The 21,986-nt window shown below is 31.5% G+C and overlaps 2 protein-coding genes across 4 annotated transcripts in view; both read right to left on the reverse strand.

The window, feature by feature from the left end:
* Positions 1-5,216: 5,216 nt before the first annotated feature.
* On the reverse strand, positions 5,217-13,152 carry LOC110029497 (calmodulin-2/4-like). The gene is made up of 3 exons (XM_020731815.1): positions 12,890-13,152; positions 6,824-7,193; positions 5,217-5,608 (listed from the first exon to the last, which is right to left on the reverse strand). Exons 1-3 carry the CDS (start codon positions 12,963-12,965, stop codon positions 5,503-5,505), a joined length of 552 nt encoding a protein of 183 aa, XP_020587474.1. The 5' UTR covers positions 12,966-13,152; the 3' UTR covers positions 5,217-5,502.
* The window catches only part of LOC110029496 (serine/threonine-protein kinase prp4), a 40,837-nt gene continuing 26,025 nt past the window's right edge, over positions 7,175-21,986 (reverse strand). The window contains exon 17 of one of the 3 annotated variants that reach the window (XM_020731805.1): positions 7,175-7,193. The gene's annotated coding sequence lies outside the window, so the exon portion shown is untranslated. Of the gene's footprint in view, positions 7,194-16,345; positions 17,130-21,986 lie in introns of those variants that run through there. The other 2 variants (XM_020731809.1, XM_020731804.1) reach the window with 2 other exon arrangements.

The following is a 21,986-nucleotide window of genomic DNA, read 5'->3' on the forward strand; positions in this document are numbered from 1 at the left end:
TATATATATATATATATACATACATACAAAAATTAGAATCAATTTTATACTCATTTTTGTAACTATCCAACAAAAATTTAGAGAATCTAAAAATATTTTATTTAGTAGCTAACACAATGAAAGATTTGTGGTGGTAGATTAATGAATTATTGACTCATTGTTGCATGAAAACACAATACACACTCAGATATATAAAGAGAAGTAAGCAAGATTTAATATTTCAATTTTTATGTGGAAAATTTTGAAAAAGAAAAAAATATTATAGGATCTAGCTCAAATGAAATAATCTACTATGAATGATGAGCACAAAATTACACTTTTCTCCTGAATTAGAGAAGATAGAATTACAAAGATTATCATTGTAAATGTATTATAATGATTCATTGATAATAGACATAGTCTGACTGTACTAAGTGTAGTTCTCAGTGATAGCAAGTTGTAAAGGTCGTAGTTGTTTGATATGGATGCAGTAGTCCACTGTGAATGATGTAGATGGTTGTAGCGCGAGCTTGTTGTTTAGGACGGTGGGCAATGACTAGATAAAATGGTGGGGTAGCAATGGAATGTTATCTGTGGGACGTAGATCGGACGACGACGGTGGAATGTCGGCCCACTTATTGGATGACGAAGATGCATATTGCGCAGGAGTGTCGTGAATCGTGCGCAAGGGCCCTTGCATTGCCGGTGTGTCATGGATCTGGCAGGCACACTATTCGATCCGTGCTGGCATAGCCAGGCTACTGGATCCATGTGGGTGTGTCGTGAATTGCGCATATGGGTTGTTGGATCCACATGGTCATTTGTAGACCAGTCCTAATTGGATGGTTCTAGCAAGATGGTTGAGTTGGTTTAGACCAACATGGTGAAGCCCCAAAAAAGAGTTCCCATAGGGTCACAAGGTATTAGGGAAACCCTTTATGACTTGGAAATCACCTCACACCATATAAACATTCAACACACACCACTGCAATTCACATACACTACATACATATTCACATATTCCACATCACATACCCATACAAAAGGCACACACAACCCATACATCATTACAGTTTACATCACCGCATACCTCCCCCACACATCACTCACTTCACCTTATACACATTCATATCACACTACATACACATTCACCTCATTCCACAAACTCACACATCACTACACTTTTCCATGCACGAAATTTCTTCTAAATTGCCCCAATTACCACAAAATTCTCAGAACCGCTCAAAATCCTCAAAATTGCCAAAATACCCCCTCCAAATTGACCAAAATTCGCCCTATACCCTAAATTCACCAAATTTAAACCATGGGTTACTTATCACTGATCCCTAACAGTAATTATTACTTATCTTTATAATCATTCATAAATATTTAGTTGAATACTAACTATTTATAAAATTGATAATTTAATAATATAAAATTTAGTCATTAAATTAAAATAAACTAATTCATAGTTACTATCTCTTGACCTCCAACCTTGTAAGTTAAGTTAGGTTATTAATGAGATTTTAACTTGCAAAGAGAGTTGAAATTCAAAATCATTATAGGCTTTAGATTCAAAATTGCAATAAGAACTAAGACATATATAGTAATTCTCAGTAAAAATAAATAAATAAACAAGAGAAATCAATATTAAAAAAATAAGGAAGCAGAAATCTTGTAGAAGCTCATAAAAAAAGAGAAATTTTAAGAACTTTTAGGGAGAAGTTTGAGGCGAGGGTAAGATAAAAAAAATTGGTGTCAATTCCTCTTCTAAAGATTAAAGGATCAATAACTTTTCTAATCTAGTCTAGACACTTTATATTCATAGAAATGATAAATGGATTAAAATGGTTTAATTGGATGGATAACTGGATTTTATGGTTAATATTACTTTTATGTAGGTTAAGCTTCAAAGAAGTGACTTAGGAAGAATACATAGATTTGTAATTACTATTTGTTATAGTTGTATTACTATTTGCTATATCAAGTTCCTACGAGAGTACTCCAAAAGTTCAATCCAAAGGAAAATACAAGTCAACCTTTATTAATATATATTTTCTATTTAATTAGGAAGTAATAGATCTTTAATCATTGACCACCACTACACTATGCAATATTATAATTTTAGATTTTCAAATTACTTGAGAACAAGCAATGTTTATGTTTGGGAGAATTTGATGTGTATTAGAAATGTCATCATATATATTATATTTTAATCTAATTTTATGTTACTCTTAGAAGGACTTTATGATGTATTTTGTAGGATTCAGGTTAGAAGATTCATCAGAGTCGAAGAACCAAGAAAAATGAGCTAAGAAGAGCTGGAGCCAAAGCAAAGCGCTTAGCATCCAAGGAACCTGAGTTTGATCCCAAATATAGAGAAGGCAAAAAATGGGCATTGTGCTAGTGGTGCATATGCACCATGATCTAAGCACCTAGGTGCTAAATACAGGCACCTAGGCGCCTAAAGCCCTAACATCAGGACCAGAGCAAGTGGAAAGTAGGCTTCAGACCGTCAATGCTCAAGCACTAAGAACCAGCCCTAGACGCCACATATCAGCACCATAGACACCGGTTAATGCATTTTGATGGTTCGAGTGATTCACAAGCACCGATTTACAATCCAAGTAATAAAAGGCTTTGTCAAAGATAAAACAAAGCATTCCAAAGGCACGGGACAGAAGGAAATGAAAAGCAAAAGTTTCAAAGTGCAAGAGAGTTAATTGAGAAGTGATTGTGAGATTTTCTATAGTGTGTAACTGTGTTTGTAGTTTCAACATTTCCTTTAGAGAAAGAAGAGAGATAAGTTTGGTATCTTCTTAGTGTATTTTATCGGAGTTTATCCTTTCAATCTCTTATTTTTTATGTTTCTTATCAATAAAATGATTATGTCGATGTCCTCAATCATGACTAGTGAGCAGAATTATTTTTCTCCCTTCATTTGGTGATGCAGGAATGTAAATTTTAATTTTTCTTGTGTTATTTTCTTGAACCTTTTATAAGGTGATGTTTTAACCTTCAAATTTTCATTTACATTCAACCTGGTTAGTTGGATAGTTAAAATTTGTAGTGATTTTCAAGTTTCTGAAGAAATTTTAGTGGAACAATTAGGTTAACACATAATAACTTAAGAGAATAAAAAAAGATAGCGTAATCCTTCAGGGAAATACAGAATCTTGGGCTAATCAATTGATTAAGGGAACTAAACATGTCAGATTGTCAAGCTTTCTTAGACACCTGAGGTGATAAGGGGGAGATTTGTTCCTAATTCTCACCTACAATTTGAATAGCCCAATCAAATTTAGAATCCTGCAGAAACAATTCAAGAGAGTATTTTACTAGCATAAAAAAACTTCACCCACAAACTAGAAAACACTGCTAAAAAATTCAAAAAATTGAAAATGTTTAAAAAGAAGTCGGGAGAGATGGTGAACATACCTCAAGAAGAACAAAACAAACCTAAACCCAATGTCATGACTAGACCTCTTCGGGAATTTGTCACCCCATTAATAGAGAAAACTCACTTGAGAATCAACAACCCTACCGTAGAAGTCGATTCATTTGAACTCGAACCAATCATTAATAAGAAGGTACAAAATAACCAATGGGGGTCACCCACATAAGACCCTAACTTCCTTGTAGTTAGTTTCCTTGAATTGTGTAACATTGCCTCTGACGATAATAATAGACTGAATTCCTTGAACTGTGTGCTACCTAGGTGTTTGTTTCTAGCCAATTTTGATTATTTTCTTAGCCGATTAAGTGTCTATAGTAAAAGGATGGACGTCGCTCGGAAAAACCAATTGTTGTTAATGTTATTGGTGGGATTATTTCAATCCCTATTAAAAGATTTGAGGACTAATTTGACACCTTGAAAAATAGAATTGCTCCTGTAGATAGCCAGGAGACCTTTTTTAGCACTTTTGTCATCATTTAAAAGCATAAATAAACAATGATGTCATAAGTTCTTAAGTGTAATGAGCAAACAATTTAAATTGAGTATAGTTGGGTAACTAAACTTCTTTTTAAGGATTCGAGTGAGGCAATAAAAGGAAGGCATTTTTATTTATCAAAATGAATGCACAAATTAGCTAATTAACAAGTTTAGAACAAATATATTCAAGCCCAATAGATCAATCATGACGAAGATGGCAATTCCATGAATAATAAGTTGTATAAAAGTATGATGGGATTTCCATTATACCATACTACTAAGCAGTCTAAAATTATGCTTGTCATATGTGTTTGTGCTGCTTCAGGGCTATTCTTAAAATATCTCATTTAATAAAGTGTATATTTTATTATTTTATTAGGACCCATATTAGAGGTGACTTGATTAAGAATTCACTATTTTGTGGCTTAGTTTTCTTACCCAAAAGTTGATTATGCTAGTTGTAGTCAGTTGAAAATGTAGCTATTTAACATGCCATTTTTTAGGATCAACAAACCAAAGTTTGATTATTCTAGTTGGAGTCAAATGAAAATGTAGCTATCAACATGCCATCCTTTAAGATCATCACTTATGTCTTGGGTTAAAAAAATAATAATATAAAGCTTCATCTACTATAGAAGCAGTATGTGTTTCTACAAAATTATGCTGCATAGGCACTTAATTGGCTAAGAAAATAGTCTCAGAAGATTATAACACTAGGTTAGAGCAGGTTATAGTTAAGTATAAACAAGGGATTGAGCTATATGAATATTCAAGGAAATCTGCACCATTAAATTTACATTTATGGCATTGGCTCAAAAAGATGGTGCATTTATACAGAGGATCTAAATTTGAAAGTACAAATGTATTAAGAAAATCTCTAATCACATCAGATCATAACTATTAATAAGGTCATTCATAAGGCTTGATGACTGGGATCATCACATAAAAATTCATGCAAGTCTATCTTCAAGCTCCATGTCAAGTTAAAAAGCAAGGAAAAGACTCAGAACTTGAGTTTGACTTGTAAGGAGTTTTGAGTACTGCACCAATGATCACCAAAAAGATTCAGGGTTTGCTACCATTTTTCTTTTCAAATTAGTGTCACAACTCCAATTGATTATTACTTGGGTGTTATTTTTTAGAAATCTATGTAATGAAAATTTGATTTTCACAAATAGATCTGCTAATGTGTGGGAAGTTATAGAAAGTTATTGTTTTTTTTCAAAGAAGAAAATATTTATAATATCCATAGTAGCTTTCAAAAAAAAAAACTTTCTTAACAATAATTTTACAACAGCACTGATGAAAAACTAGATTCACCCCAAACAGACACATAGCATAGAGTTTAGAAATCAATATCTAAGATTCATTTTAGTTTCCAATTATGGATATAATTTTAGCAACACTCATTCAGCTCATCTTATTGACACTCCTATTTCCTACACAGTTCCATATTTCAGCTCTTCCTACAATAAAGTACCAGAATTAAGTTTTATAGGGTGAATAAGTCAAATTATTTAATTAAATGAACTGAAAACAGTCTGTGAAGAGGAAGCCACCAATGCTAAATCTGCTTGAGAAGGGTTTGTTCATGAGATGGTACAGTGAACTTTGCTGCAACACTTGTTTATTGTTTTAGGTGTCCGAGGAGAATTAATAGCAGGCGATCCGGCTAAGTTCGCCTTCGACCGTCTCCTGCAGAAAAGAAAGATTCATTCCAGGCACCCATAAGGCTAGCTCACAAGTTCACGAGAGCATCTCACTTTGTCTATCTCCCACTCCCCGCCACAATCTCACCATTTAAAAAGAGTGCAAAGCTTCAATGAATAAATCAGTTAAATGACAGAGGATGGTATGTTAATTAAAAAGGTTGAGACCGAAGGATTCTGAATAACAAAATTACACGAAGTATCAACCAAAATTACGAGTAAAACGATAATTTTGAATTAGGCTAGAATAAGAATTGTGTGGAGATATATTAATACAATTTGTTGTAGAATGGGATTGAAGATCGTAGGATTTGTTTTGAGATTAATATGATACAAACTTTTCCCATGCTGCACTAATATCAAAACAAATCCAGTAAATTAGAGTTTCATCCTTATATAATTTACCAGGATATCCTGATAAAGATTTTTTTTTTATTAGGAGGCGTATAAACATACAAAAAATAAAACGTAACTGCATCCAAGAAGTGAGGAAAGAAATAAGGAAATAAAATGTCAGACGCTGGCAAACTGAATTTACCCGGGCAACTAAATTTTGTGTTCAAATATTGTTTATGACAAAAAAAATGATTTCACGGATCAATCCCCAAAGTAAAATCAATTCATCACCTGCGGAGCTAAATATAATCATATAAATGAATTGAAATGCTATAATAACTGTGAAAATAACAGGCAGTGGCATCATACACTGGTTGAAACATGAAGAGAAATGCATAAATCCTCAAAAAAATTTCAATACCTGAGATTTTCTTCTTTCTCATGGCCCAAAAATTATCTAGTTTTGTGACTGACCCCCTTGTTGATTGAACCAAATAAACTTGACATACAATAAATAAGAAGAAAATTGCACCTTTTTGATATTTTCATTGGAACTTAAGAATTATTCAAATGTGGATGCTGAAAAAAAATAAATAATATAGAAAATATTTACTAACATGTATAGTTTGTCCAAAAATTTCTAACACCTCAAAAATGGCAATCAAGAATAAAGCATTAGACCCGTATAAAAGGTCCAACCAGCAATATGATACTAAAAAAGGACCACAATAGAAAAAAAATTAGCCTATACGGATAATGAAATGCAACTACTCCAAAGCAGATAATTTGGAAGGGCTAGTTATCTTCCTTCATGATTGTTTTATATTTTTCTTAAGAGGGATTAAAATAGAGATCAGTTCCTCACTTGGCCATCATAATCTTGACGAACTCATCATAGTTTATTTGGCCATCTCCATCCATATCAGCCTCACGGATCATCTCTTCAACTTCCTCATCGGTGAGCTTCTCACCAAGGTTAGTCATGACATGGCGGAGCTCAGCAGCGGTGATGAAACCATTCTGGTCTTTGTCGAAGACCCGAAAGGCCTCTCTGAGTTCATCTTCAGAATCAGTGTCTTTCATTTTGCGAGCCATAAGGTTAAGGAACTCAGGGAAATCAATGGTTCCATTACCATCAGCATCAACCTCATTGATCATGTCTCGCAGTTCTACCTCAGTGGGGTTCTGACCAAGTGATCTCATAACAGTTCCCAGTTCCTTTGTTGTGATGCAACCTATATAGATACACAATGCAAGGCAGAATGAATTGGTCTCCATATTGAGTAAAATAACTTTTTGAAACTGCATTTCAAGAGAATCGAACACACAAGTACAGGAAAAAAACTAAAAAATTTCAACAGTGATGTGTTGTTCTGAATGTTGAAGAGATTATATCCGGACAAGGAAAAATAAGTTTTTAGTTCAAAAAGTTTTAAAAATAAAAGCATGAATAAAGAAAGGAAAAATTTGGTCAATCGCTACAATAACATTTGTTTCCCTATCTTATATATAGACATAGACTAGCAAAGAGTCTCGTGTGATGCCACAAAGTATAGTTAGGTTTCACAACAATTGACGCTAAGCATTTGCAAGATATAGATAAGTGAAATTATTAGATGTAAATATTTATTTAGAAAATTTCATAAGCGTAACAAACAAGAGTGTTGAATTTTATTTTAGATCTCAAATATAACTAGAAAACAATATTAATATCAAATACTTAAAAAGAGGATAGCCAGAAACTCAAATATTATATCCTCAGTATAACTATACAAAAAATAGAATTATCATCAAAGTAATTCCTGAAATGCCACTTCAAGTCTAACTAAATGGAACCTAGTATGAAAAATGAAGATGTATGAAATTGCAATATCAAGAGCACTGAGAAAAGCTTAATGGATATAAAGTTGTCATAATAAAAAAACAAATAGGTGTTTGAATACAAAAGAAAGATTAAACAAAATAAAAATGGAAATCACATATCAGTTCTGACAATTTTGAAACAAGAACGAAAAAGTAAAATAAACAAAAATCAGTTAAATTTTTAAAAGATCCGATCTTAAAATTTAGACAAAAGATTAGTGTGCATTAAAAAAAAAGAGAATATCCTCCTCATATTCTTTCACTAAAATTAAAGATAAATTTAATGGAGAAATGCAGGAAATTGCAATATCAAGAAGAGCGCTGTGAAAATCTTTAATCGAGACAAATTTGTCAAAATTAAAAAAGCAATCAAGTTTTTTTAATAGCAAAAGTTAGTTTAACCAAAATTAAAATGAAACATTAATTTGATAAGAACTTCAAAACATGTAACTAAAAAGAAATAAACAAAACGTGTCATACTGTTCAGAGTACCAATCCTAAATTTAGACAAAAGATAAGGGAAAAAGAGGAAAAAAAGCAAAAATTTATTTCCGCTGATTAAAAAAGAAAAAGATATAATTTAGAAATTAATTTGCACAACAGTAACTATATTTTAAGAAGAATCTTTCATTTTATATAGAAAAATTGTAAAGGAAAAGAAGTAAATAAATAAAATTATATTAATGAAGTAAATTAAAATAAAATATATAAGAAAATCATGCATATTATCAGGTCTCTTGAAATATGTTTATTATTCAAAGTATCATCATTATCATTAGCCTTATCCCAACTATTTCACGCCTGTATAATTAATGAATCATCATTTTTAATTCATTCCAATGGAGTGAAACTTCCATTTGCTCTTACAAAATGTTAGTGGAGCTGTTAAACTACTTGGCAAATCATTTGACTAATTCATATTATGTTACCTAAGGCTACCTCTCCTCTCTTCTAATTTGTTAAAATTAATTTTATCAATTTTTTTAATAAGTGATTTTACTATGTTTCATTGTACATATTAAAGCTACTTAAATCTTTTTTTGATTTCCTTGATTTCTACAGATGTCATTTAACTGCACTTTCTAATATAATCAATTCTCAATTCATCTTAATTTTTCCACACTTCAACGACAAGCATCCATATAATATTTTTACCTAATTGCAATCATAAAACCTATCTTTAAAACCTTACCGCATTAAATTCCTAAGGCACTTATCTATCCCACCTGCTCTGCTGCATATTCTTAGCTCTGTCACTATTATTCTATATAATAAATCTAAGGCACTTAAGTCTATCACATTTAAGTATCACTATCTTCTAATAATATTAATTAATAATTTTTAATAAAAATTAAATAAAATTTTATAACAAACCTATTCTCTGACTAAAGTGTCAAAATAGTCACGGAGTCTATAAAGATGTCAAATTAGTCCCGAGATTCTTTTAATATAAGCTGAAATAGTCCCTTAAGAGGACTATTAAGTTTTTTGTCTCCTTAGTCTTTGATCAATTAATTCTAAGTCATCTATCTTATAAATATCCTCCATTATTAAGCAACTTCACCTTTTTTAAAGAATGCACATCAATTTTTTTTCTTTTTTCCCCCCACAAACACCCAAACACATGCACACCGCACATGCAAGGCCTTGAACTCAGGATCTCTTGGTTAAAAGACAAAGCTCTCAACCACTGAGCCAAGATGGCTTACATAAGTATTCATCAATTAGAACTATATCATTAGCAATAAAATAAACTATTACAACTCATCTTGAAAATCTTTAATATACATCTCAATAACAAATATAAATAGATATAAACAAATTTTGATCATTGATGAAATCATATTTATAATTAAAAATTCTAGTAATTTTAAGTACTAATATTAGCTAGTGTTTTATAATATGGATATGTGTATGTATATATGTTTATGTATAAAGCAATCTTAAAAATGTACAATTTGAGGTGCGCCTTGAAACCCACCTCAGTGTGATTCCAAAAAAAATGCTTTATCTCACATTGCTTGAGGCACGCCTATAGGCACGCCTCGCCGCAATTCCGCTAAGGGTGTATCTCACACTTAGTTTCTTTCTCATATATTAGAAGATTTGAAAATGAATCCAAGTCGCACACCACACACACGAGCTCCCCTCTCCTGATCAAGCTTCCCAACATCGCTACCTGTTGTTTGCTACTTATGGTCGTCGCCACCTAATAGTTCCTACTACTATCTCCACTGATAGTTGCTTTTGCTACTATGGTTTTCATGCGCGGTAGCTATTATTGTTGTAGTCGCGGCCTTCAGCTGCTTCTGTTCTCGCCACCGCCAGCTGCTCCTACTGCCCCAACTATTGTCTGTTGCCCAGGCATTTTGATTACTTATTATGTTTGTATTTAGATCTACAGATGTTAACAGTAGAAGTGAGATAAGTCTACTATGCTAAACTCGACTTATATCTTTAACATTTTATATTATTTTTATGTCACATTTTATGTTAGTTTCGGGACTTGATAGGTTAATGTTTACATTATATTTTATTTTGTAAATGTTGTCACATAATATTTTGCATCTTACGCAATTCATTATTTTATATAAACGCAATTTGTCATTTTTTACTAGGCTAGAATATTATGTCATTTTTACTATAAATATAAGTTATGATGTTGATGTATTATTTTTATCTCAATATTTTTGACTTCGGCAAAATTTTAAATTTTGAGACTTACACCTCGAATCGTCTATAGGCTTACGCTTCATCTCATAAACATAAAACAACTCAACACCCAATTGTTAAATTTTAAACATTGGTATAATATAAATAAGTTAAGCATATCTTTGACATGCATCTTTCTTGCTTAATGGACACCTTTTAAAGTACTTAATAATATGCTTTCAAAAGAAATAAATAAATCTGAAGATCATTTCGCCTCTCGCTACACTTATTCATTAATTTTAGTAACACAAGAATCAATTACATAATATATCATAGTGGCATAAAAAAAATTAATACTCAAAAATATAAGGTAATTTCCATTCCTTTACTCTCTCTTTGGTGCATGACCCATGAATTTGATTCCTTTTAAAGCAAAATCTTATATAATTTCTTTATTCTAAATAATTAGTACCAAAATACTTCTCAAATTATTAGGCAACCATTCATCAAATTGAAAAAAATTGTAAATCACTATTACTATCTCTTAGTACTCCCCAAAATTTTCATTGGTATCTCATCTAGACCTAAGGTGTTGCCTTTATATAGCTCTTCAAAGCAAACTCCACTTCACATCTTTGGATCAATCAATAATACACTTATTCTATTATTTTTTTATGCCCTTACAAAAAGAAATATTCCTTAAAACTTTTATTTAATAACATTTTTATATTTCCTAGATATCATTATCTTAAACTATGTTCTTTTTACCCTTCCTTCACCCATTTTTTTAATCAAAATAATTAGAATTTTTATCTTGTAACTTAGCCATTTTGTGGATGCCTTTTTCTCTATCCTTAACAAGAAATCTATTACATAAACTATCAAAAATTGTATTTTGGCTTGTTAACTTTATTTTTTGCAGGACTTCAGCATTGTCATAATTATTATAAGCCTTAGTAAAATTCAATTTTTATAACTCTTCAAAACATTTATTTTATAAAATGTGTCAAAGTAACTATGGCAGCTTTCTTAACAGAATTAGCCATATTATCCTACAAAGTTTGCCTCAACAAAAAAATTCAAATTTTCCTCTTTCAACAACCTATTATTCAAATAGTTAGAAAAAATTAATGAGTGATGGAATAAACTTGCATAAGTAAAATAAAAAATAAGTTTAAAGCATGATTAAAATAGAATAAAATTTAAATAGTCATACATTATTTTTGTTCATCAAATATAGAACAAAGCTAAATATTATACGGTGATATACATATTAACCATGGCTACTAAGTAGAATTCATAACTAGTTATTTTAGGTTTGAATAGATCTCTTATTTTGAGTAAATAAGTACATAACATGTCCTAGCATGAAAATCATTTTATACAATAAAATAATCATTAAATTAGTTAAATCTAAGTTAATTATTTTCTTAAAATGCTACAATCTAATAGCAAACATGAAAGGAATAAATCATACACACGTTAATTTTTTTACAGCATATCAATTAGCTAGCATAATATGATAACTTTTGGGGATGTGGCAAGCCAAAGCGGCCCCAATGGGCTCAATGGCATAAGCACTCCCCCGTGGCTAGCAAGATGATGAAAAGGTTATAGAAGAGAAGATGCCTCAACAACTAAGCCCTCCACATGCACACAGTGCGCAACCCAGCCAAGCCTAGTCAGGTTTATCAAGTCAATTCAAATTAGGTTGGGCTACTTTGGTTTGGTTTAATATGATTTACATGATATAGTAATATGCATCATTAACATGATCAAGAGAGTAAGACAACTCAACCTAGTCAATTTAAAAAACCTAGGTTGTATTGGGGTGTTTATTGTTATGAGATATATGAAATGGACACTGAACTTTACATTCCAATTTTGCAATCTATCAATAACAAAATTCCCCTAGAGGGAACAAAAAGAGGTAGGATACAGGAAAAATTAAGTTAAACCATGAATCTACATGTTTCAACCAAAAATAAGTATATTTCCATGTTAAATCTATTAATTCTAAACTTTGTAGGTACAAAGAATGCTGCAATTAAGGCTGTGAAACCCATTTTTCATCTGTCATTTAAATCTGGAAAGATAATTGAAAAGAACATATAAATTCTCTTTATCTTTATAAAACGTGTTAGGAGTTTTCACTGAACCTTTAAGCTACACTTGTACGGACACTGGCCTAAAGAATAATTCCTACTGAATGTCTCCAATAGGATTTGTAAGTTCTTTCAATCGCAACAACACTCAAACAGGATAGCATAACGAGCAGTGCATTCAATCAAAGCATCCCAGCTACAAACAAGTCGATTACAAGGCTCCGGAAGGAAACAAGATTCAAATTCGAGGACGCCTAGAACTTAAAAAGAGGAGAACAAAATAGAATGTAAGAAGATCGAGGACTTCTGACCATCTCCATCCTTGTCGAAGAGGCTGAAGGCCTCCTTGAACTCGGAGATCTGTACGTCCGTCAGCTGCTCCGACATAGCAATCCTCGCACAGAGAGCGATTTTAACGAATAAAGAGTGGGAAACGAAGAAACCTGACGAGCACCCCACGAAAGAGAAACTTGCTGGCCAGCCTTATAGCATCGGATGCTTTGTCCAGGTCCTCCTCGACGCGTTCAGCGGTTAAGAAATTTGTTACTCTCCTATAAAAACCCTATAAATCACAACTATCGCTGCGCGTTTTAAACAAAATTTAAAAATTGCAGTTTTAACTTCGCTCATGCGCTTATCTACAAGTACAAATATTCCAGCTTTGACCAATCTATTTAATTATATTCTTTTAAAATAAGGGTAATTATAATGTATAGCACATAATAATTCTATATGTATATATATTTATATATATTTATTTATTTATTTAAAAGTGGATGAAAGCTATTACATGATCCCCCAGGCATTCTCATGTGCTTAACTATTCTAGGACCACCCTCGGTACCAACAATCTGCAAGAGGACACATAATACTTATTTATTTACATATATAGTATACAATTTTTTTTTAAATTTATGCCTGAAAAATCTTTCATATATCTCTTAAAAAATATCACTATTTTAATTTTAAAAAAGAAATTACAACATTTCATGAAAAAATAACATATACGTAAAACTTGAATTTAAATACTAGATAAATAAATACATAAAAAATGAGTGAAAAGTATGTAGGTAAATCCTCCTTTTATATAAGAAAATTTACATAAAAAGCACAAATACTTGATATTAATAATAAATTTTAATAAAAGATATATCTTTATACATATAAGATGTACTATAATTTATGAATCATACTAATTTTCTATGTCAAATATTTGACTATTAGAATTGCGTGATATATATGCAAATCCCCCTTCTAAATTTTAATGATAATGAGAAATTAGCATTGGGTAGAAAAAAGTAGGCAGCAACCGTGATACTAAGAGTTTACTCCAATTATTTTATTGAATTTTTTTAATGGAGTGATAACGTCCACATTTTGCCTAATTTTGAAATACCGACCATTCGGCCCACTAATTCGTTCAATATAGTAAATGGGTTTGATCCGATAATTATTCATCAAGGGATTGAAGATGGGAGCGGTGACCAATTGGTCGGTGCGGATGAATCAGTTTTCAAATTTGTCAAATTGAATAGAATCAAAAATCTAAAAAAAAAAAAACGGATCAATTAAAATTTTTAGAAAATTGAACTGAACCATCCAAACTTTAAATTGATTTAAACAACTCGGTTATGAACAAATCTGTTAGGTATGACTCATAATACCAGGATTTGGAGTCTCTTGGAATGAAGAGATGTCTCTTGGAATTAAAGAGATGTGTCCCTTGGAATTCAGTGGGTTGAGATCAGCGAGGGCGCAGCAGAAGCATGATGGCCTAACCCACATTGGTGCAGGTGTAACTCCCAGGTATCTTTTCTCCTAAGGGGCTGGATATTCGCCAAGCTGGAGATTTGTTATGGTATGACTCATATACCATATAGGGACAGACGCTGGAACAAAGCGGAGCGAAAGAATCTGTCCAAATTGAGAAGTTACGTTATATGGGTTGGGGCTGTACGGTACAGGGGTAATTTGGGAATTACATATTGTACTTCAGGGCTTACTCTAGGATTATAAATATCTGTTTGTAATCCTAGGTCTTTAAGAGAGCTGAATATTCTATTCTGTAATCTTTTCTGAATATTGAAAACAAGGTCGCCGCTCTGCTCCCGAGGACGTAGGCATCTTTGCCGAACCTCGTTAAATCTCTGTGTTCTTCTGGATTTGTGTCGATTACTGTTTTTCTTCGCCCTAATTTTCTCAACAAGTGGTATCAGAGCCAGGTTAGAGGGCAAGGAAGAAATTTCGTGCGCGAGGAAGAAATTCTCGACGGCAGGAACGACAGAGTTCTGCTAGGCTTCGGTCAGAGAAGAAGATCGGCAGCTTCTTGCGTCTCTACGGCGCAGCTTCTTAAGTTCGGTGAGGAGACTTCCATTTCGCAAAGGAAGTTTCGCGAACAAGTAAGATCTGCGAAAGACGAAGTTCGAGCAGGATCGGCGCAGAGCTTTTGCGCGAAGGGACTTCGATTATGAGCAAATATTAAGAATTAAATGTTTACTACTATAATATTGATTTAATTTCATGAGTACTCCATATAATTTAGATTTTTGAAGTTTTCAATTTATTAGATTAAATAAAAATTAAAATCAAATTAATAACCAAAAATCAGATATTGAGGGTTTAAAACCAAAAAATCAAATGTATTTTTCAAACAAAACTAAATCAACTAAACTTATTCAGTTTGATTTGATATTCAGTTTATAATGCACAGGAAAGCCAATTTAAACACATTCATCAATTTTATCGCCATTTTAGCTTTCTATGTTCCTTAATCAAACTCCATCAAGCGTGACCGTAAGCCATGTGTCGCATCCTCAAGTTTTCTACTTGGGAGTTACTTTTATTAGCTTTCATCAAAATCAATGTCTAAAAAAAATACACAAATGGAGTCAAGTTGGCTAAACAAGCTGAGTATAATAGGCGCATGATTGAATTTATCGAGCCAAAACTCAAGCAAACTTGAACAAGATCAGTCACAGATAGCCCAGATTGGATAGAAGTACATTGGTTGAGCATAGGCCAAATTTCCTCTTTTCGCTTGCATGTACGAGAAGAGAATGCAAATAACAATATGACCAAGAGAATTATCTCACCATTTTCGTTGGTTTAGGTTGCTTGCATGAAGCAAAAGCCATGATTCATATCATGCGAACACCATACCACCTTTTATTCACATTTATTGTCAATGATTAGTTAAGGCTGCAGAGCATTTCTAAATATAGCATGGCTTATGACCACAGTAGTGAGTGTTTTTGCTTGGCATATAGTGCATAAATTGCCCACAATTTATATATATATACTTTACTATCATATTAGAAAGCTTGTAATTTGATTCTACAATCAACTTTACTCATCACAATTTATTTTTTAAATAAAAATACATTCTCTTGCTTTTTTTTAAATCATTTTTACAAAATAACTATATAACATCTCCTAGTTTTGAGTCATTTCTTTGAAACTGCATATAGCGCTTACTTTTTAGTCTTCAGAGTATAAGAGTGTATCACAATTAAATTCCAACTATTTAAATTTATGTTTTCTTTCCATTCAAATTTAATGATTTCACATGCTTCTATGTTTAAGAGTGGCAAAGTGATAGATCAAATCAATGTGACTTATGAAGGCACCTATACAGCCCACATCTCTTTATTGATATACAGGCATATGAATATAATATCTTTCACATGATTACTTAATACTATAAGGAAAGAGCATTATGACCTTAAAAATGTAAATAAGATTCATGTGAAGCCAGAAGATACAAAGGATGTGAAAGCGGTTGTAATCATGGAAACAGAGGACCTTTCAAATTATTCTATTGATTTGTTTCTTGGCTCACTTGTTACTTGTCCAAAAACATAAACATGTCTTATAAAAGAAGATAGCCAAGCACATAGCTCTAAAGGCACTAGATATAAATAAAATTGGGGTCATGTAACAAAAAAACAACAATAATAATTTAAAAATAAAAAAAAAAGAGGCAATTGCATACAGACCACCCGAAACTTGATATTTACAATTCAAACCGTCCTCTTTCACTATTTTTCAATTCTCACTCAAATATCAAAATTCATGATAAAACCTCAAACCTATATTTTTCATCTTTATCAAATTATCCTTATGTTGATCGTGGCACGCGTAAATACATCAGGCTCAGAAGTCAAAAAAAACCACCTGGGTGGTTAATTTGTAAATATTAATGTTTTGAGTGGTCTGTATGTAATTAACCCTAAGAAACATATGGCTATTCAAGGTGGAATTTGCTGCATAATAGCTGACACTACAGTGATGCTTTCATCAATGAAAGGCAATACATTCATTGCAAGTAAATATACCATACATGGGTGGCTCAAGAAATATGAGAAACTGCCAAGATTCTAATGCCACTGTCGAATGTTCAAAATCACCATTTTAACGGGAAATATTGGTAGCATTAATATCCATTCATGCAGAAAATGTAACACAGTAAAAAGTATCAAATATTTACTACAGAAAAATAATATCAATGACATCTCCAGGATGGTTGCGGCTGCTAGAATTGGTTTTATTTCACTATAATAAGCATCAACATAACAATTAACAAATTAAAAAACATATATATATATATATATACTCTATAATATATATATATATATATATATATACTCATTGTTGATGTTGAGGTAAAATAAAAATGACTGAACTTTTTTTGTTACAACAGAACCCATTGTAACATTAACCAATATTCCATACTCTTGATTTTAACCAGCTAGCTCCAGAAATTCTATCAAAATTTTCTGATCCAAGATACTTCAAATATTACATACAGGTATCAACAACAGAATCTTAAGATTAATGTTTTAAATATATTCTCCACTGTCAACGATATTTAACTAAAACTATATCATTTGCAAAAGATAGATCAAAGCATCATATCATTATAAGCATTAACATAGCAATTAAAAAATACACAAAATATATGTACTCAATGTTGATGCCGATCTAAAATAAAGATAATTGTAAACTTTTAGTTTAGTACAGAACCTCTAGTAATATTAATCATTATTCCATCATGCATATATTTATTAATATCAACATACTTTAAAAAAAAAAGGAATGCCTCGAAGCACATAAATCAAATTTCAAAAGATCATAAATTTCTTTGTGATTTAATATAAAATCCTTCTATAATAGATATTCATGGCATGAAATCAACTTGATTCAATGAAGCTGATACATTTTTTCTGAATCCATATTTCCTTACTCTCTCAAAACTTTAATCTATGACTCACAAACTTGATTTCTTCATAGTTAGTAAAATCTTTAACATCACCATTATTTTTAAATATTAACACAAAGCAACTTCTCCAATCATTTCAAATCCACTTAATTTCAAAATTCTATTGAAAATGTTGTTAATCAAATAATTTCCCTAAAAACACTTTATCATAATCACCATCATTAGCATTAGCCTCATCCTAACTCTTTGGGATATCATTAAGAATCCTTATTTGTTCTTTCTAGTTACCATCTAAAATGTTAAAGCTATGCTTTACAAATCATTTTTAATTTATATCCATATAATACTGCATCTACCTTTTTTTTTTAATCTTCTTACACTGAATTTATCAATTTTTTTAAGTGAGTGAATTCTCTACCCTTCAGTACACATGTTCAAACCCCCCAATTCCTTTTTTCTCTCAATTCAACTTAACACTCATATATTCAAAACCTTGAATGCAAAATTGCAATTAGAGATGAAGCACCCAAATATTAGGCCAAGTTGGCTATTTGCATTAAATCCAATTTCAATCAACTAATTTTCAAAAGATAGCACTCCAACCTTCCTTCTAAAATAATTATCCTCAATTTATACTGTTTAGTTTTGCAACAATTCCTTTTAAAATGTTGTTAATAAAATAATTATCCTCAATTCCTTTTAACAAAATTCTATTGAAAATGTTGTTAATCAAATAATTTCCCTAAAAACACTTTATCATAATCACCATCATTAGCATTAGCCTCATCCTAACTCTTTGGGATATCATTAAGAATCCTTATTTGTTCTTTCTAGTTACCATCTAAAATGTTAAAGCTATGCTTTACAAATCATTTTTAATTTATATCCATATAATACTGCATCAACCTTTTTTTTTTAATCTTCTTACACTGAATTTATCAATTTTTTTAAGTGAGTGAATTCTCTACCCTTCAGTACACATGTTCAAACCCCCCAATTCCTTTTTTCTCTCAATTCAACTTAACACTCATATATTCAAAACCTTGAATGCAAAATTGCAATTAGAGATGAAGCACCCAAATATTAGGCCAAGTTGGCTATTTGCATTAAATCCAATTTCAATCAACTAATTTTCAAAAGATAGCACTCCAACCTTCCTTCTAAAATAATTATCCTCAATTTATACTGTTTAGTTTTGCTACAATTCCTTTTAAAATTCTTATTTTTAAAACACTAAATATAGATTTCAATTATTTTTTAAACTCAACATTCAAATTCATAAATCACCAGCCTAATTGAAGTTTTCTATGATTTACCTGTAAATCTATCATATTAAAATTCTGTGAAACATATCCATTTTAACTATTTAACATTAACTCTAGAAACTATATCTAAACCAATGTAAGCAATATTATGTATAAGAGATCCAAAACCTATCACATTTAGGTGCCGCTAAATCCTGAAATATAGATGAGCATTATAAAAGAGAGAAATAGTATGATAATGTTATGAGAGAGGGCATAAAGAATGTAGACTGCAAACCCATTCTAACACAACTGAAGATTTCAAAACTCAGGCAAACCAAGAGATTAGTGACTCTTTGTAACAACTGTTGAACCCTCATCCTCCAAGAAATTACAGTAGCAGTATTCATCCGCAGCTAAACACATTCTCCAGCTGCCTTGCAACCTAAGCAAGACTAGAAGAAGAAATTATCCTTGTCATTCTCGGCAAGAAATATCAACAAAATATACAAAGATGACATCAATAGAGGGGAAGGACTCGGCCAACCGAACAAAGCAGTTCAAAAATTTATATATACTAGTATGGCGGCCAAATAATTCAGACAGCGGAAAAACAATGTTAGGTTGAAGTTGAAAATAACTCCCCCAATTTCCAATGCTCGTTTCCAAAAACAAATCAGCCAAAGGGGTGGGGTTGGGGGGGGTGGTCCATAACATAACTCATTCTTTCAACATTAGGAAGCTAAAAAAGCTAACCAGACTACCTAAGAGGACCCAGATGATGTACGGTATTTGGGCAATCTAGACCCAAAACAAACAAAAACAAAACAAAACAACAACAAAGCCTTAATCCCACTACGTGGGGTCGGCTACATGAATCCTTTCTCTCCATTGCGCCATATATTTAGTGTCATAGTTTCATTTAGTTCTAATAAATTAAGATCATTTTTATACAATAAAGAGGAATAAAAAAAAAGGAATAAGCTCGATTTTATGAACTTTCCACCTTTTATGCTTATATTTATAAGTAAAACTGAATTATTTGTTATATTGAGTCCACAAGTACACCCTTCCTTCGTTGTAATTAATTTTCATAGCATATTTAAATCAAAAAGTTCTCAAATTCCTCAATACTCTATCCAATGGCAGCGACCCTTCATCTCCCTAACTTTACTTCCCTAATTGTTTATTCTCTCTATCACATATGAATAAGGAAAAATTCTAATTAGCCCAAAGCAACCAGAAACCAATCAATCCAAAAAGAAATCAAAGGATGGTATATCGAAGCTAATCTAATATTATCTCATTAATTTCACCACAACTTAATCTCCTCCTCCATTCACCAAAACCCTTCACAATATAGTCTTGGCCAACCACTACTAAAGAGCTCTAAACGTTGGATTTTTGTTTTGCATGAATCTAAATCTTCTAGAAACTAACATTCCTAAACTTCGATCATGCTGCATTGATGGCATAAATTGAAGGATAAATATGGAAATTGTAGTATTTTTCACCTTGTGCTCTTTCCTTCCCTTTACCGAATATCACTAAAATAATGTACAAAATACTTTTTTCCGGTAATGTCAGACCTTGAGTCACACTGTAATTATTAAAATGATTAATGTTGATGAAATATAAATTTATTAAAAGAGAATTTAAAGACATTTTTTAATCGTCGGTAATAGTTTATCTCAAAATTTCTTTACATAAAAGACGATTTGCTTTCTAAAAAAAAGCAATAGATTAAAAAAAAAAATGAATTCATCAATATGGCAGATACAATAATTAAATAGCAAAACATTTGGAGCTACAACTTTTTTTTTGTAATTTCTGGACTGTGTGTTGTAATTTATACTATTACTAAGAAGATACGAGATAAATACTAGAAACATTTTAGGAGTCTATTTTGACATATTTTATGTGCACTTATTAGACCATGGGTCATAGGTTTGCATCACGCATACACCCCCTCAAAAGAAAAAAAGCTATAATTTATCTTTATGTTTCTTTACATAAAATGGATAAACTGGAACGGCATTCTTAACAAATACAAAAGATTTAAACACACATACTCATCAACATAGTAGTTGATAAAATTACATAGCAAGGATACAATTATTAGTGAAGGAAGAAAAAAAGTTTCAAAAATAAGCTATCCCAAAACCATTCATACGAAAGTAAGTTCCATTGGTCAACTGATTAAAATGAATCATGAAATTACTGAACCAATAACATTAGATAGCAACCATCGAATATCAATATAATATGGATAATGGGCATAATTTGCATTGAAAGGAAGTATACCACATGATCCAACTAACAAAACAAAGAATACTCCTGATGCATTTGATGGTCAAAACAAGAAATAAAAAAAGTTCGACCTACAGAAAAAAGAAGAAACAATAACAGTGTTGGAGAGCATAAAGAACAAGATGTGTGCAACCTGCGGGGACCAGTAAGGTTTTGTGTAGAATTTAGGAGGAACTTTCTTAGAATGAACAACTCTCTAATTTTCTCATTAAAATAATGCAAGCAAATAACTCACACTAAACCTCATAGGAAAATTCAAATAATCAAACATAAGAAGAAAAGAAAAAAAAATTAAATAATGGGTAATCAAAGTAGAATAATTTCTCCCTCTCAAATATAGGGCTCACAATTTCCTAAACCGTTGGTGGGTCCATTTGGTCCACAGGTATATGCTTATCAACAGTTTGCAATGTTTATTAGTTGACTTTCAAAATCCTTTGAAATTTTGGGAGAATCATAATTGCTTAAAACAACCACTAAAAATTATAAAGTGCATCTTAGTAACCATCGCCTGAAGGACAGAAGCCTCGTTATAATGTAATTAATACAATATCAAATATATATTAGTTTTTTATTTTTTTAATGGTAGTTAGGCATTGCAAAAGGTATCATGCTTAACTATAAAAATAAAAACAA

The sequence above is a fragment of the Phalaenopsis equestris genome, unplaced genomic scaffold (assembly GCF_001263595.1).
Source record: "Phalaenopsis equestris unplaced genomic scaffold, ASM126359v1 Scaffold000580, whole genome shotgun sequence".
Lineage (NCBI taxonomy): Eukaryota > Viridiplantae > Streptophyta > Magnoliopsida > Asparagales > Orchidaceae > Phalaenopsis > Phalaenopsis equestris.